Raw genomic sequence first — 15,726 nt, 5'->3', positions numbered from 1 at the left:
AGAATTATATCTAATGACATCTTTTGTGCTGACAGAGACATAATTATAATACATAATTTAATGATGACCGCATTCATTTATTTCAAAAAATAATTAAAAGTTGCCCCAATTTTCTAAGTCTTAACTCAAGAGATAAACTGATATGGCTTATGAACACAGAAGATTAAGTCAATTCTCATTGCTGCTGGTAAATTTACTTCTAAAAATTGTTAAGGGTGTGGCTTTCTTGTCTGCTTTAGACATGAATTGGATTGTGTGAATAACACAGCTCCTTGAACACCGCCCGTAGTGTCTGTTGCAGTAGGGAAATCTACACTATTCTCAATACCTATTACTACAGTATATGTTATTTTCTGTGAATAGACTTGAACTTTTGTTACATTTATGTTTGTTTCTCTGCATCAGTTACGAGGTTTGTTAGAGCTCTTAAGCTCACAATCCTAGAGCATCGTCCCTTGGTACCTGTTGCAGCTAAACAATCAAGTATATTTATACATTTCCATCAAAAATATTAAAAAATAAAATAAAAACAACTGCAAATAAAATCAAGTGAGAGGACGTTTGCCACATCTCTGGAGTAGCAACTCTTAAATACTTTTTTTTATTTAACAAATAGCCTGTATCACTTTATATCAATATTTAGGTGTTATATGAATGTCATGTAAAATACTGTATGTTGTAAAGATTATATTTGTTATGTGTGTATGCCCCCCCCCTGGGGACCTAATTTGGAAAATAAAATATCTTATCTTATCTTATCATTCATGCTTATATGTCTCTGGTGCTGAGTTGCTGAAATTGTGAAAATAAAATTTTCAATATTTTTACAATGGAAAACCGTATATATCAAATATTGAATTATAATCACTGATTATATATCCTCGCACGCTGATTAAATATCCTCGAATGAAAAGCTTCATGATGTATTTATATATTAATCACATAATTTTGTCCCAGGTACGGGACTGAAAACTTATTGTAGATGTCTTCATTAAAACCAGTAGACGTACTCTTTAGCTATCTCATCGTTACTGATTAAATACGGTACCAGTTTTCAAATCTGTCTGTGTGTCCTGCCAACTCAGTCGAAAAATATCTTCGAAATATGGATAGCCCGTCGAATTTTAGACAGCGTAAGATTTTTATGGTTGTAAATAGTTAATCCTTATTTTTAAAGTCTTTAGAATAATTACTGTAATTCATTAAATTTGAAATGTCTTTGGCGCAAACAAGAAAGAAATGTACGTTACACTACAGTAAGAGCCTCCGTCGACAAAAGGGGGGTGTTCTAATTTGCACAAGGGTTCGTATTTATGGTTTTGAGTCGGAAATATGTACCAGTCAATCGATATGCATTCTAGTTTGAATAGTAGATTGTAAGGAATAAAACAGTTTTCGCTTTCATCAGTTATCAAATGTTTCTACAGTCGTACAGAGCTTGTATCACAGATGTTTTTATACGCTCGTTAAAATGTTGATGGGACGTATTATGGTATACAAATGTCGTCTGTCCGTCTGTCTGTCCGGCATAAACATGTTACACCGTAACTTGAGAACGACTTATCCAAATTTCATGAAACTTAACATAGTTGTTTCTTATGATGGTCAAACGATCTGTATACTTTTTGAATCCGGGTCCGTTCGCCCTGATTCACGTTCGCCCTAGTACCTTTTCGCCCTAATACCTGTTCGCCAGGGGTCCGTTCGCCCTAATTCCTGATGCACTGAGTCCGTTCGCCCTGATTTCTATTTTATTTTGTTGTCTTGTATAATATAAATTATTTGAATTAATTATGTTTAAGACTTAAGTTTGTTGAAAATTCCATCAAAATATTTATGTTGTTTGCTGCTACCAGATAATTATTTTTATTTTGATTTGCATTGAATATACTTGCTAAAATATTCATCGTGTTGAATGTGGACAGTATTATGAAGAAGAAGAAGTGCTCAGGAACTGGAGACCAAGTTATCTGTATGAATTTATCTTTTTTGAAACCTTGTAACAATTTCAAAACAATCCAAACAGTTATATCAAGATCCAACTCACTCAACACCTTGAAATCAAAGAAGCCAAGCAGCGAAAACAATTTCCCTTTAATGTCTTACATCATTGTTTTAACTCATTCCAAGCTGACTTATTTAAAAAAATTGAAGTTAAAGCTATCTGGGGCCGTTTTTAAACAATGTATTATGCATAAGACTTTTGAAAGAGACATGTTTAAACCATCGTAAACACTTCAAACAAAGCATTTTATTTAATTTGTGTTTCAAAAAAGTGGATCATAATCTATCGAAAGTTTCAAAATGTTCGCTTTCTAAACTTTTCCCTCCCTCAGCTCGTTACTGATGGCCTTTGTTTTAGCAAACAGTCTTAGTGATTGTTTTTTCCTGGATTGGACTAATAAGCGATAAGGTGTATAAGTTTTAGCCCAATAAGCATGTTCAATAGGCCACTTCACGGATATTGCAGCCATATTAAATGGTATCAGGTCCGTTCGCCCTAATAACATGTTCGCCCTGAGTCTGTTCGCCCTGAGTCCGTTCGCCCTGGGTCCGTTCACCCTAATTTTTATAAAAAAAGTAATATTAATGGTTTAATTTAGTTTTGTAATCTTATTCAGTTATTTAAATGGTAAATATTAAAAATGTATATCTCCAAATTCATGAATATACATTGAAATTAAAAAAAAAAAGTTTTTGTTTTGGAGCATTAATCAGGCTAATTGGCTTCATTGTTACATTTGTTTTTATTCTGAATTACTTTTAATGACTTGATTGTAAATAAACTCATCAATCATAGATACCAAGATTGAAACTTTGTATGCCAGACACACATTTCGTCTACAAAAGACTCATCAGTGACGCTCGAATCAAAAAAGTTAATAAGGCCAAATAAAGTACGAAGTTGAAGAGCATTGAGGACCCAAAATTCCTAAAAGTTTTGCAGCTAAGGTAATATATTTCTGAGGTGGAAAGCCTTAGTATTCTGAAAATTCAAAGTTTTGTAATTTAGAATGCTGATTAGATATGATTACGATGTCTTTGGTCTCACTGATTGTTGTTGTTATTGTTATTGTTTTTGATGGATTAATAATGATATTGTTTTTTTTAAATAAACAAGTCAGCTTGAAATGAGTTAAAACAATGATGTAAGAACTGTAAGACATTAAAGGGAAATTGTTTTCGCGTTTGGCTTCTTTGATCTCAAGATGTTGAGTGAGTTGGATCTTGTTATACCTGTTTGGATTGTTTTGAAATTGTTACAAGGTTTCAAAAAAGATAAATTCATACAGATAACTTGGTCTCCAGTTCCTGAATTCTTCTTCTTCAAAATACTGTCCACATTCAACATGATGAATATGCCAAAATATTCAATGCAATCAAAAGAAAAATCATTATCTGGTAGCATCAATACAACATAAATCCTTGTCTCATGGGTTTTCGTGCTATTAAGAATGCATTGTGACGTCACAATTTCCATTGAAAAAGCATGCATAGTACGAATTCATATGACGTACGAAAACGTATGATCTGACCAAATATTTCTGTGGAATTTTCAACAAACTTTAACATAATTAATTCAACAGACTACACGAATGAATTTTATTTTTTCCGGACATTCGGTCTGGTAAACAACCTAGCTTTACCAGACCGAATGAAATTTTACCAGACCAATTTTGTTTACATCTAATTGTATATTATCCGACAAAATACCAACAAACCTATGACTTGTTGTGCCCTACTGCACTCCAAAATGCACAAAAACAAAATCGTGTGACAAGAGTGTATATTTTGATGAAAGTTGTGCACAATTGCTTGAATGCATTTCACTGATAAAGAAAAGTAATGTCACATTCTATTGGATTTTGACATGAAAATTATTTGTGAACTAAAAATAATTTAGAGTATCTGTATACAATAATTCCTGTATCTTCTTTCTTTTTCATATATCTTTTGGTTTTCAAATCTAGTGTTTATATTTCATAGCTGTATATTGTGAACCTGCTTGGATTTTTTATTGTATTTGATCGGCAAACCCGGAATTGGCCTTATCCGTTCCCGGAATCTGATTCGGTTTTGTCTATATTTCCGGTTGATGGCAGCCATTGTTGTTTTTGTCAGTCATGCAGATATGTTTTTACTCGAATTTACACATTACTTGTTGACGATTTTCGGCATAAAGCTAGCGGTTGAACAAAATAAACATCGCTGTCATGAATAATAAAGATGAAAATGAATTTTGAGATCATTTTTAGAATTTTGCTCCCAAAATTGGGAAAAATGTAGGGTTTTTAGAAAAATCCAAGAAAAAAACAACACCGGACATTCGGACCGGAATTCAACAAAATTTTACCAGACCGCTCCATTATTCACCGGATTTGTCTGACGGTCCGACAAATTTCGTGTAGTCTGATTCAAATAATTTATATTATACAAGATAACAAAATAAAATAGAAATCAGGGCGAACGGACTCGGTGCGAACAGGAATTAGGGCGAACAGGTACTAGGGTGAACGCGAATCAGGGCGAACCGACCCGGATTCATATTGAATAGGGGGCAGATTTTTTTGATGGAGGTGGAAATAGTAAGAAAGTACAGGAAAACCTATGCATGTTTCCAAGCAACTGTTCATTTTCAATGATGTTTTCCCGTGTTTATCAAAGCATTTTCACCTCCATTATGAAAATCTGCCCCTATTCAATATAGCTGCAATAACTGTGAAAAAGCCTATTAAAACTGAAGTATCTACATTGTACAGTTTTTACTAAAAAATAGTTGACAAATTTTTCAAGGATATAGTACATTTTGTATTTAAAATACAAATGAAAGCTCAAGGTATTTTGCTGCCAACATGATTGGCCACTGGAAAGCATTCTTTTCTCAATAATCAATAACATTAATAAGCTTAATTTTATTGGTACATTTGTACGACACAAAGTCCTCTGAAAAGCCTCTCAGACTAGCTTATTCAATGTTGAGACCTACAAAGTTCATGAATAATGTACTAGACCTTTTGGAAGCACATGTTAATATAAAATTATTTAGTATGTAAATAACTTCAATTCAGTATTTCAATTGAATACAGTTCATTTTCCTGACTTGGTCTTTTTCTGATATTTTTAATGATCAATAAGAAGATTTATTACACTTTTAAAAGTATCATATGCAAATTGCTTTGGGTTTTATATTTACATTTGCTTTGTGAGTCTATGTTATCACTCATGACATGAGTATACATTATTGTTTAATTAATCAGCTTTGGTCAAACTGATGACCATGATGACCAAACAAATATATAAACCATTTACAATTGTTACATGTTTATTTAAGTATACAAGGTGGCAATGTTTAACTAGTTTTTTTTACAAATTTGGAGCATTCATTTTGTGGTTGATTGTGTAAAACTTGGATCTTATTGATTTTTGTCACCTAAATTTAATCTTTCCAATGTAAAGTACATGTGAAACTAAGCACTTCTTTAAATGCAAACACTACACTTGTAAGCTTTTCAATACCAGACTTGCCACTTTATTTTATTAAGATAGTCTTCTACAGCTTTAAAAAGCCATGGTGAAAATTTATAGATAGTATATGTGGATTGGACAAATTTTCATGTTTGGTGATTTCTATAAACTCAACATCCACCAATAATTGATTATTTATATCAATCGAACCGTAAAATTTCCAGTGAAAAATGTTTGTACATGTACATATATCATGGATTTCATATGCTTTTAAGAAATCATTGTACAAAACTGTAACTTCACATTCAAAGGCATGTGTAGTATGAATTTTAAGTACAAAAGCTTATGACATGAGGTACATGTAATTATTTTGAACTTCATATACATGTCCTGGAATAAGTCTGTGTGGTAATTTTGTTTTTCCAGTAATGCTATGCATTTCAGTGATTATAAATTCATTGAACAGTCTTATTGGACCATAGAAATTACAAGGTCACGTCAAATCTTTTTTCAATAGTATGAAGAAACTGATGAAGCTTGTACTATAAAAGTTAGTTCAGAAAAAAATCACTCAACTCTGAAATACTGAGACAACTGCAACACAGGTACAAGTAAAATAAACGCTCAGTTTTCCTTTGAAAGATAACTTAGATAATTACATATACATACATCATGAAGATGTATTTAATTTTTTTTTTAAAATCAACTTTTCATAAGAACTCTCTTATTTTTCCCTTTTTATGGAAAAAATTCTTTTTTGCACCTGGCTGATTGGAAACAGTAATTTTAACATCATTGTAACAACGATTAGAATATCTCATTATAATGTATATATAAAGAATATAAAACATTATTGTTACTGTCGTGTTATGCTTCTTTGATAATTTGAAACATAAGTCATATGTACATGTATACATATTAACATTTTTTTCCACAGCTGGACAGAAAAGAAGACAAAAGAAGCCTGGATCTAAACCACAGTTATATGAAGACACAAGCATGCAACAACCACCCCCTCCACAGTATGGATATGGACCACCACCTGGACAAGGTATTGTGAAATATGTAAAATAAACAGGTCTCATCAAAGTTTATTGGAAGTTGAGGTCCTTTTTCCTTGAATTCCTCATATCATTTTTATACGACCGCAAAAAATATTTGCGGTCGTATATTGGTATGACGTCGTCGTTGACCGACGACACATTGGTTTTCGCACTCTAACTTTAGTTTAAGAGCATGGATCTCTTTGAAATTTTACCATAAGGTTCAATACCACAAAAGGAAGGTGGGGATTGATTTTGGGGGTTATGGTACCAACAGTTAAGGAATTAGGGGCCAAAAATAAGCATTTTCTAGTTTCCAGACAATAACTGTGGAACGGTGTATGGATCTCTCTGAAATTATACTACAAGTTTACATACCACAAAGGGATGGTTAGGATTTGCTTTGGGGGGTTATGGCTCAAACCGTTTAGGAATTAGGGGCAAAAAATGGGGAAAAACAAGGTTGTCCTGGTTAACGGACAAATACTTTAGTACAAAACATGATTTAAAGCAGTGTAAGGGAGATAAATCAAATACATCATTGAAATTATCTCCCTTACACTGCTTTTAAATTATGTATAAAGTAATGGTTAATGAACAATAAAGATAATTTAAAACAGTGTAAGGGAGGTAATCCAAATACAACGTTTTGGTTACTTCCCTTACACTGCTTTTAAATTATGTTTTAAGAAATGCATATTTTTAAAGGAAGACCAGTAAAAATATTTGCAAATGTTGCATCTTTTTTTTTTACAAAAAAATCCATATGAAAGATTTGACACTATATTTTAAATTCTATTATAAAATAGATTAAGTTAGCACTATGGTAAATTTAAATGGGTAATTATGGTTGCAAACTCCATTGGAAATTTGAATTGAGATTATGACCATATCTTGAGGGAAAGAATTTTTTGGGGGAAAAAAGGGGGGGGGGGGGGGTAAAAAGAAAATGTGGGGGTCAATTTTTTCTCATAGTTTGATTTTAACAAAAATTGAATTCTTGGGGTTCTTTGATATGCTAAATCTAAACATGTGTTTAGATTTTTTATTCTGGGCCCAGTTTTCAAGTTGGTCCAAGTTGGGGTCCAAAATTAAACTTTGTTTGATTTTAACAAAAATTTAATATATGGGGTTCTTTGATATGCTGAATCTAAACATGTATTTTGATTTTTGGCCCAGTTTTCAAGTTGGTCCAAATTGGGGTCCAAAATTAAACTTTGTTTGATTTCAACAAAAATTGAATATATGGGGTTCCTTGATATGCTGAATCTAACCATGTATTTAGATTTTTTATTTGTGGACCCCGCTATCAAATTGGTTCATATTGAGGTCAAAAGGGTCCAAAATAAAACTTTGTTTGATTTCATCAAAAATTGAATTATTGGGGTTCTTTGATATTCCAAATCTAACCGTGTATTTAGATTTTTAATTTTGGGTCCCGTTTTTTAAATTGGTCTACATTAAGGTCCAAAGGGTCCAAAATTAAACTTAGTTTATATTATTTATTACAAATGTACATCTACATGCTCTTCTTAAAGACGCACAAAATTACTATCGTGTAAAATATGATCGAAAAGCTCTAATCACAAACTTGCAACAAAACATTGACAAACCCTAATCATATGCAATATATGTTCCTTAACCGTTAAATCAAATACATTTTCACTATTCATCAGGGTTACCCCTCATACCCTGCCATAATTATAATAGATGAGTGATCTATAAGGTAAATGTAGACCAACCCATTAGAAAATGAGGTCTCCAGAACCTGAAGAATCCCACTGTATCTTATGTTCTTTTGCAGGTTATGATCAGAGTGGTTTTGCTGGAATGCCAGGAAGTCAGATACTCAATGATCCCATGGCAAATATGGCAATGCAGTATGGCTCTTCTCTAGCAGACCAAGGCAAAGATTATGTTAATAAAAATGTAAATAGTTTGTAGCCATTTTAGAGGATTAATAATAAAAGTTGTTATGCAATAAAATTTAATTCTAGGATAATCAATTTCAAAATTGTAAAAAATGATGATGAATTTCTTCATTTTGGCACTTTGCATTTTTGCAGTGTTAGAAATAGTGGTTCTATAAATAATAGAATGATGTTGCCACAAAAAAGTGATAATTTTTTTGCTATATGACAAGGTCATTTTATATGAAATTGTGACTAATTGATATTAATAAGCCTAGTTTGTGTTAAATCATACTGTAGCAGGAATGTACATTTATATTTGTATTTGCATCTATGAAATGTTATCTATAATATAAACTATTGCATATAATTCTAATAATATTTCATTTCAGTTAGAAAAATATGTAGCTACATCCAGATTAAAGTACTATTTCGCTGTTGATACTGCATATGTTGGGAAAAAATTAGGACTTTTGTTATTTCCCTTTACTCAATCAGTAAGTATGATCTATTAATATGATGGAAAATAAACATAATGTACCTGTATGCTAAATATAATATATGTTCATGTTCGATCTATTCTTAAGATGGGAAGTTATTCATAATCACATTTAGTGGTCAAGGCCATCCTATAATTCTTTGTTTGATGTTGCCTAACAATGCCTTGTAGGTTTTTTTTTGCTTTTTTGGCCAACAACATGTGTCACATGTTTTAGACGAGAAAACAACATTAGAGCATGAAAAAACTTTGAAAAAAAATAAAAAAAGATGTGTGTCATAAAATATTTTGGGTAGGCTACTTTTTAGGTGGGGAGGTAGGCAACATCAAACAATTTCAATTTTATTTTTGGCCCAACAATGAGTAGATTCTTGCAACTTAGCATAAGTTCTAAAAAGCCTTGAGAAATTGCACCAGACTAACAATACAAGGGGAAATGGAAGCTGTAGAATCCATATTTGATTTGCAAGTCTTCATGTAATATGTTGTATGGAGAAGTTTTATCCTCTATTTTTTTTTAGATTTCCTCCTAAATCAAAATAAATCCATACGTAATTTATTTTCTATGTTTCCATAACATCACCTTTTTTTTAGATAAAAGGAGAAGTGATTTTTCCATTCATATTTTAAATGCAGCCTTTTGAGATCTATGAATCTATTGAAAATGTAGTTTAATATAAAAGTTCATACAGAAATTAACAGAATAGTAAAATTTATGTATCAGTAGAATTTATATGACTTAAAAGGGTAGATTTTAATTTTTTTTCTTGAAGGGTTTGTATTTATATGTTATTGTGTATAAGACTATAAATTCATGATGTGTATACATATGTTGTGTATAAGACTATAAATTCATGATGTGTATATACATGTTATTGTGTATAAGACTATAAATTCATGATGTGTATGCATGCATATGTTATGATATTATGATGATATATTTAGTATTAAGAATGACACTTCTAATTAATTTTAAAAAAATGTTAACTACGTGAATATATTACAGGATTGGTCAATAAAATACAATTCAGATGAACCAGTCCAACCTAGATATGAATTAAATGCACCAGATTTGTATATACCATGTAAGTATGGTAAGATAAAACCCAAGAAAGTTCACAATAGGTTATTAAGCTTTTTAGAATTCTACTAAAAAAGTCAGGAGATCTGTTTGATTGGCAATGAGACAATTATCCACCAGAGACTAAAAGATGAGGATGTGAACAACTACTAGACACCATATGCCCTTCAACAATGAGCAAAACCCATGTTGTAAGTATATTAAGGCATGAGAAGTAAGGAATTACAAAATGGGAAACAATTCAAATGAGCTAACCATCTGTTCGTTTTATGCAAAAAACAATTATGGCAGACAGCAACCAATGACAACCATGGTTTTGAATTTTTGGATTTTAAAAAAAGTAACAGTTTTCTTCTCTGAAAATAAAACAGTCTCTGGGATTTTGATTTTTCTTCAGTCTTCAGCAAGGATTGTAGTACTTGTGTTATTTTTTTCTTGAAACCTTTCTTAAAAAATATGATTTCTCTTCAAAGAGAAAATTTTTTCTACCACCCCCTCAACACCATCATTAAAGACATCAAATAACTTTTCTTTTAAACCAATACCTTTAGAATTTTGACTAGTTTAGTTAAAAAAACATAAATGAGTTTTGTATGTATGTGATATACTATTGATGCAGAAATTGTTGAAAAATTGTTTAGTAATGATTTTTCAGTGTATTACGATCATATTAAATGTTTACAGATGTTTATAATCTGATTTCAGCTATGGCCTTTGTAACATATGTTTTAGTAGCAGGTATTGTCCTAGGAACACAAAACAGGTAAGAGATTTATTAACCTGTAACATATGCTACAGATAAAAACAATTTTTTTCTTTAATGGATAATTTGTATAATAAAATTTATATTTAATACATTGTCATTGAATAGACTTGATGATGATGATGATGGATGGCTGTTTAATGTCTAGTGGCAAATGAAATGCATATTTAGGACGATAACATGTTAATGAGATATGAATATTAATCCTGCTTTGTACTAGACTGACATGCTGAGACGGATTTTTAACGTGCTAGTTCACAAGGGTAACAGTCTGCAGGAAGACATGTCACCCTACACGGACACATTACTCTTGACTTCGACCCGACCAATTTTTGCTCTTGCTCCTAAATACAGCATGCTTTATTGAAGCTGATATCAATTATGAACTCTTTCTGATTGAATTTAACTGTGCACTGTAAATTCAGAACAATTGGGATGTTTTTATTTTTGCAAAAATTTTGACAGGTTATTTTTCACAAAAATAAAAACTTGCATTTTTAATATCTATGCAGTTATTTTTATGCTGCATTTCCTGAAATCGCAATAATTAATCTCACGTGTGTGTCCATTGGTCAACAATCACAATAATGAATGGATTTCTGAATTTACAGTATTCATGCATCCAGCACAACTGCTACACTATAAACAAATCATGTATTATCAATTTTCTTACCCACACAGGTCATTTAATTTCAATTTAAATCTGGAGCAATTTAAAAAAAAATATAAGGTGTTTAAAATAAAATTGCACATGTTTTCATGAATTTACTTTTAGATTTACCCAGGTACCATCTGATCAGTAATGGTCAAAACAACTTTATTTCTTTTTAAACAATCATAAAAAAATGGGAATAGAATTTAAAATTTTGCCAGAAAACAGCATCAAACAAAATTTTTAATGTGTCAATTAAAAATTAATGGTATTTAGCAACCAACAATCAATCAAACAATTAAAAATATGAATTATATCTTAATTTTGTATCATTGTTTATTTCAGATTTACACCAGAACAATTAGGAATACAAGCCAGTTCAGCTTTTGTTTGGTTAATTATAGAACTTGTTGTTATTATGATCAGTTTATATATAATGAATGTCAACACTAACTTAAAATACACAGATGTGATAGCATATTGTGGATATAAATTTGTTGGGTGAGTTTAATATTGCAACATTTCTTAAATATGTGGAGGCAAGAGAAGTTTGACTATATGTAGATATAAGAAGATGTGGTATGAGTGCCAATGAGACAACTCTCCATCCAAGTCAAAATTTATAAAAGTAAACCATTATAGGTCAAAGTACGGTCTTCAACACGGAGCCTTGGCTCACACCAAACAGCAAGCTATAAAGGGCCCTGAAAATTACTAGTGTAAAACCATTCAAACGGGAAAACCAACGGTCTAATCTATATAAAAAACGAGAAACACTTATGAACCACATCAACAAACGACAACTACTGAACATCAGATTCCTGACTTATGTGTGTATACCAGATAGGTGATAACCTGAAAAATTCAGTCCCTACCTGTAATCTCTCCTACTTGGGAGGGCCTGAAGTCGTTATACACTAAAAACTCTTTATGAATCTATTAGGAATCCTGGACATGTTCAAAGTTCATTGAACAATGTGTGATTAAATTTTATATCCCCTTGAAAACCATAGCTTACATAGAAGTTGTTAACTCAAAATATTGTTTCTGTATTTATATAAAAAATTCAGCAATATTTAATAGAATAAGGTTTTACTGGTGAAAGTGAAAGAAATATGCTTTTATATGTCATATTATTCTCATATATTATTTGTAGATAGCTTTAGGTAAGTGAAGATCTTTCTTATAGTTGGAATAGTGTACATACATGTATAGATATTATGTAGATCACTTTAAAAACACATGTATTTCTTTTTGTTTTCAGAATGATATTTGCTTTGATATCAGGTCTAGTTTTCTTAGCCAATGGATATTACTTCGTACTTTTATGGTTTGGTATTACAATTTCAGTATTTTTAGTAAGTATTCATCACTTATATCAGTGTTCTCAGAAAAACAAGTGCATTAGTCCTTAAATCGTAAAAATGTGACTTGACACAATCTTTTGCACAAGTGAGTTCAACTTTGCTTCTAGAATATACCAAACCAGGAGTCATATTTAACTCTGATAGTTGTCTCATTGGATATCCTACTATATCTCGTTACTTTATACAGATTCATTATGATTTCATTACAAACATCTTAAATTTTTAAACTTGAATCAGAACTTTGGACCTGCCATAATCAAAAATTGTGTTGAGAGTACCTGAAAAATCCTCAGTGAGAACCCTGTATCCAATAATACTGCCAGACATGACATTAATGTAAATCTATTTTGTTAATTCTGTGCCGAGTAAAATACCAGAAACTTGTTCTTATTGTATGGAAAATTGGATTATATATCTTTAAACCCACAGCAGTCATAAAATTTAGGCATTTTAATCACATGTCTGAAGTGGTCTGATTGGCACATCTCGAAAAAAAAGTATCTGGAAATGTTTTGAAAAATTTATATTCCAGATTTGTTTATGTACAAATACATGTGATTATTCAAAGTATGAATTATTGATCCTGTTCATGCAATCTCAGTTCATATTTTACAGATTCGCACATTAAGAGTACAGTTGTTATCACAGACAGCTGACGATGGATTTTCACGTGGTGGAAGTAAGCGTAGCTGGTATCTGATTCTGTCCATATCACTTCTACAACCTCTCATGATGTGGTGGTTGACTAGTCATATCATGTTTCATAGAAGCTGAGTGTAAACACTGAACAAATGAGAAAATGTCATGACAGACTGTTGAAAATTGACAACGTTTAAAGCATGATGTAAAAAATGAATTTTTTTATGGCCATATAATGCAGAAGAAATGGCATGCTGCAAAAAAAAAATGAAATTTTTGTCAATTGTCATATAATGCAGCAGAAATGGCAAGCAGACTTATTTTGAAATCCAGCTTACAGTTGAAAAGGATCTGGTTAAATGGTGCAATTGAATGAAGAAAAGAGAAAAACATTTGAACATTTTGTTTGCCAGAGAAATGCTAATATTGTAGGGACCATAGTTTCTTAACACAAGATTTATATATACAACTATCTCAATACAAATTGTAACTTCATCTAATGAAAATAGTGTACTTAAGGGGGTACAGAACACCTAAGGGAGTTAACTCTTTAAAAATAGTTGACCATTTTAGTCACATACTGTAAGTAAAGAGAAATCAAGCTTCTCAATGATCAAAATTAGTATCTGTCAAACTGCTATATATCCAATAAAATTATTCCTGTAAATTGTGAGGTTCAAATTTCTTGAAATTTTTGTATTTTTGTCAACAGGTCAAAGTTAATATTTTGTAAAAAAATTTATGAAAATTAAACGAGCCAAATCTATTTTATCTAAAGTGTTGGATACCCCCTTAACCAATGGTTGTAAGATTATAACATGTTTATTGCTTTCTTTATGTTTTTGTGCCAAAGATTTCTTGTATTATTTTATTTGAAATATTTTATTTGTTCTTTTAGCTTTGTGTAAAGGTATATATATTCAAATGCATGCACACGTTTCTGTTAATAACCATTCTTTATGTAAAAGTTGCATGTCTAAATATAAAATCACTGATGCAAAGCAAGCATGAATAAGGGAGGTAATTAATAATGAATATTTTTTTATGTAAGGGAGATAATTTAAAAAAAAAATCATATTTCGGGCTGCATTTGTGTAAAATAGACATGCATTGCACTTGAGCTATTTATTTTAGCCACCATATAACTGTAATTTTTCAAGTTGTGTCCCTGTGAGATGAAACACGGGAATAGTATCTTTAAACCAGTAGGTAAACAAAACAAAATATATTAATTTTTAGTATCTACCTTAAAGAGGCATAGTATGTGAACCAGCTACAATGTAATAACATAATAGTTTAGGATTAAGTCTCTGTTTTTTGGGTTTTTTTTTTTTTTATATTGATGGTTTGTTTGGGCTGAGGACACTGGTAAATTAAGATAATCAAAATGGCCAAAAGCTGTACATCTTTTGTAGAGCTAAATATATTGAAAACAGAAGAAAAGAAAGAGGATTGTTACTGAGTAATAAATTATGAGTTCATTTGATAAAAGAAAGACCTAGAGAGATAATTACTTATACCTATTAGGTTTTCCATAAATTGTAGAATGGAGGTGATGCTAGACATTTTTCTCTCCCTCAGTGATTGACTCAAAAACAGTACAATTTTGGGGGGAATTTAAAGTGCATTCCCAGCAGAAAGAAAATCAATAACAAGAAACTATGCAGGACGTCTTCCACACTTACTATTCAACTCTTTAAATATGGAATACATATTATTCATAGTCACAAAGCACATGCCAAAAAGATTATTTATTCCTGTTTTTTATTTAGTTACTTTCTCTTTAAAGGCGAGTTTAAATTTAACTAAAACATATTTATTTTAATTCTCAGCTATATATTTAAATTTTGGTTTTGAAAATTTTATCCATACTTAATATTTTCATTATTTTTTCAGGAAAACACGGTGATCATTGTTTAACGAATTCTGTTGCTCTCTTAATATCAATATGTTGCTGGTAGCCAGGAAATAAATTTGATTTCACAGTGTATGGGAATTGTTATTTATTTAATCCTTGCAAAGATTGGAGGTGTACTCAATTGATTTTGAATAAATTATACATTGTATTGAAAGTCAATGATATCAACATGATCATGGTCAAACAATAAGTATCCAATTCGAGAAAGAACAACACTTCAGTTGTATAAAAGACAAGATATTACCTAAAACTTACATAATGTAGCTGACGTTATATGAATCAATGAACCATGAAATTAAGGACATCAGTGGTAAATTCAGGGGTGGCATAGAGGGTGTATGCACCCTTTAATAGATTTTTATGGACATATTGGGGGCATTAAGATTTA

The 15,726-nt window shown here is 31.0% G+C and overlaps 1 protein-coding gene across 2 annotated transcripts; it reads left to right on the top strand.

The window, feature by feature from the left end:
• Window positions 1-1,047: 1,047 nt before the first annotated feature.
• On the top strand, window positions 1,048-15,408 carry LOC127738827 (protein YIF1B-like). 2 transcript variants are annotated; one of them, XM_052250231.1, is made up of 10 exons: window positions 1,048-1,133; window positions 5,984-6,071; window positions 6,404-6,517; window positions 8,314-8,438; window positions 8,812-8,916; window positions 9,925-10,003; window positions 10,705-10,762; window positions 11,760-11,915; window positions 12,679-12,772; window positions 13,397-15,408. In XM_052250231.1, exons 3-10 carry the CDS (start codon window positions 6,466-6,468, stop codon window positions 13,553-13,555), a joined length of 828 nt encoding a protein of 275 aa, XP_052106191.1. In that variant the 5' UTR covers window positions 1,048-1,133; window positions 5,984-6,071; window positions 6,404-6,465; the 3' UTR covers window positions 13,556-15,408. The 2 variants fall into 2 exon arrangements, with proteins under 2 accessions (XP_052106191.1, XP_052106190.1); XM_052250230.1 differs by lacking the exon at window positions 5,984-6,071.
• The last annotated feature ends 318 nt before the right edge of the window (window positions 15,409-15,726 follow it).

Source organism: Mytilus californianus, unplaced genomic scaffold (genome assembly GCF_021869535.1).
Source record: "Mytilus californianus isolate M0D057914Y unplaced genomic scaffold, xbMytCali1.0.p SCAF_4, whole genome shotgun sequence".
Taxonomy (NCBI): Eukaryota; Metazoa; Mollusca; class Bivalvia; order Mytilida; family Mytilidae; genus Mytilus; species Mytilus californianus.
The sequence above is the reverse complement of the archived record's forward strand: the minus strand, read 5'-3'. Positions and strand labels throughout refer to the sequence as shown.

Bases quoted from the DNA above. Each gene is read 5' to 3' on its own strand.
- LOC127738827 (XM_052250230.1), top strand. From the start codon at position 1,106: ATGGATAGCCCGTCGAATTTTAGACAGC. The intron at 8,917-9,924 runs GTAAGTATGATC...AATATATTACAG, and splicing joins TATTTCCCTTTACTCAATCA to GATTGGTCAATAAAATACAA. The intron at 12,773-13,396 runs GTAAGTATTCAT...CATATTTTACAG, and splicing joins TTACAATTTCAGTATTTTTA to ATTCGCACATTAAGAGTACA.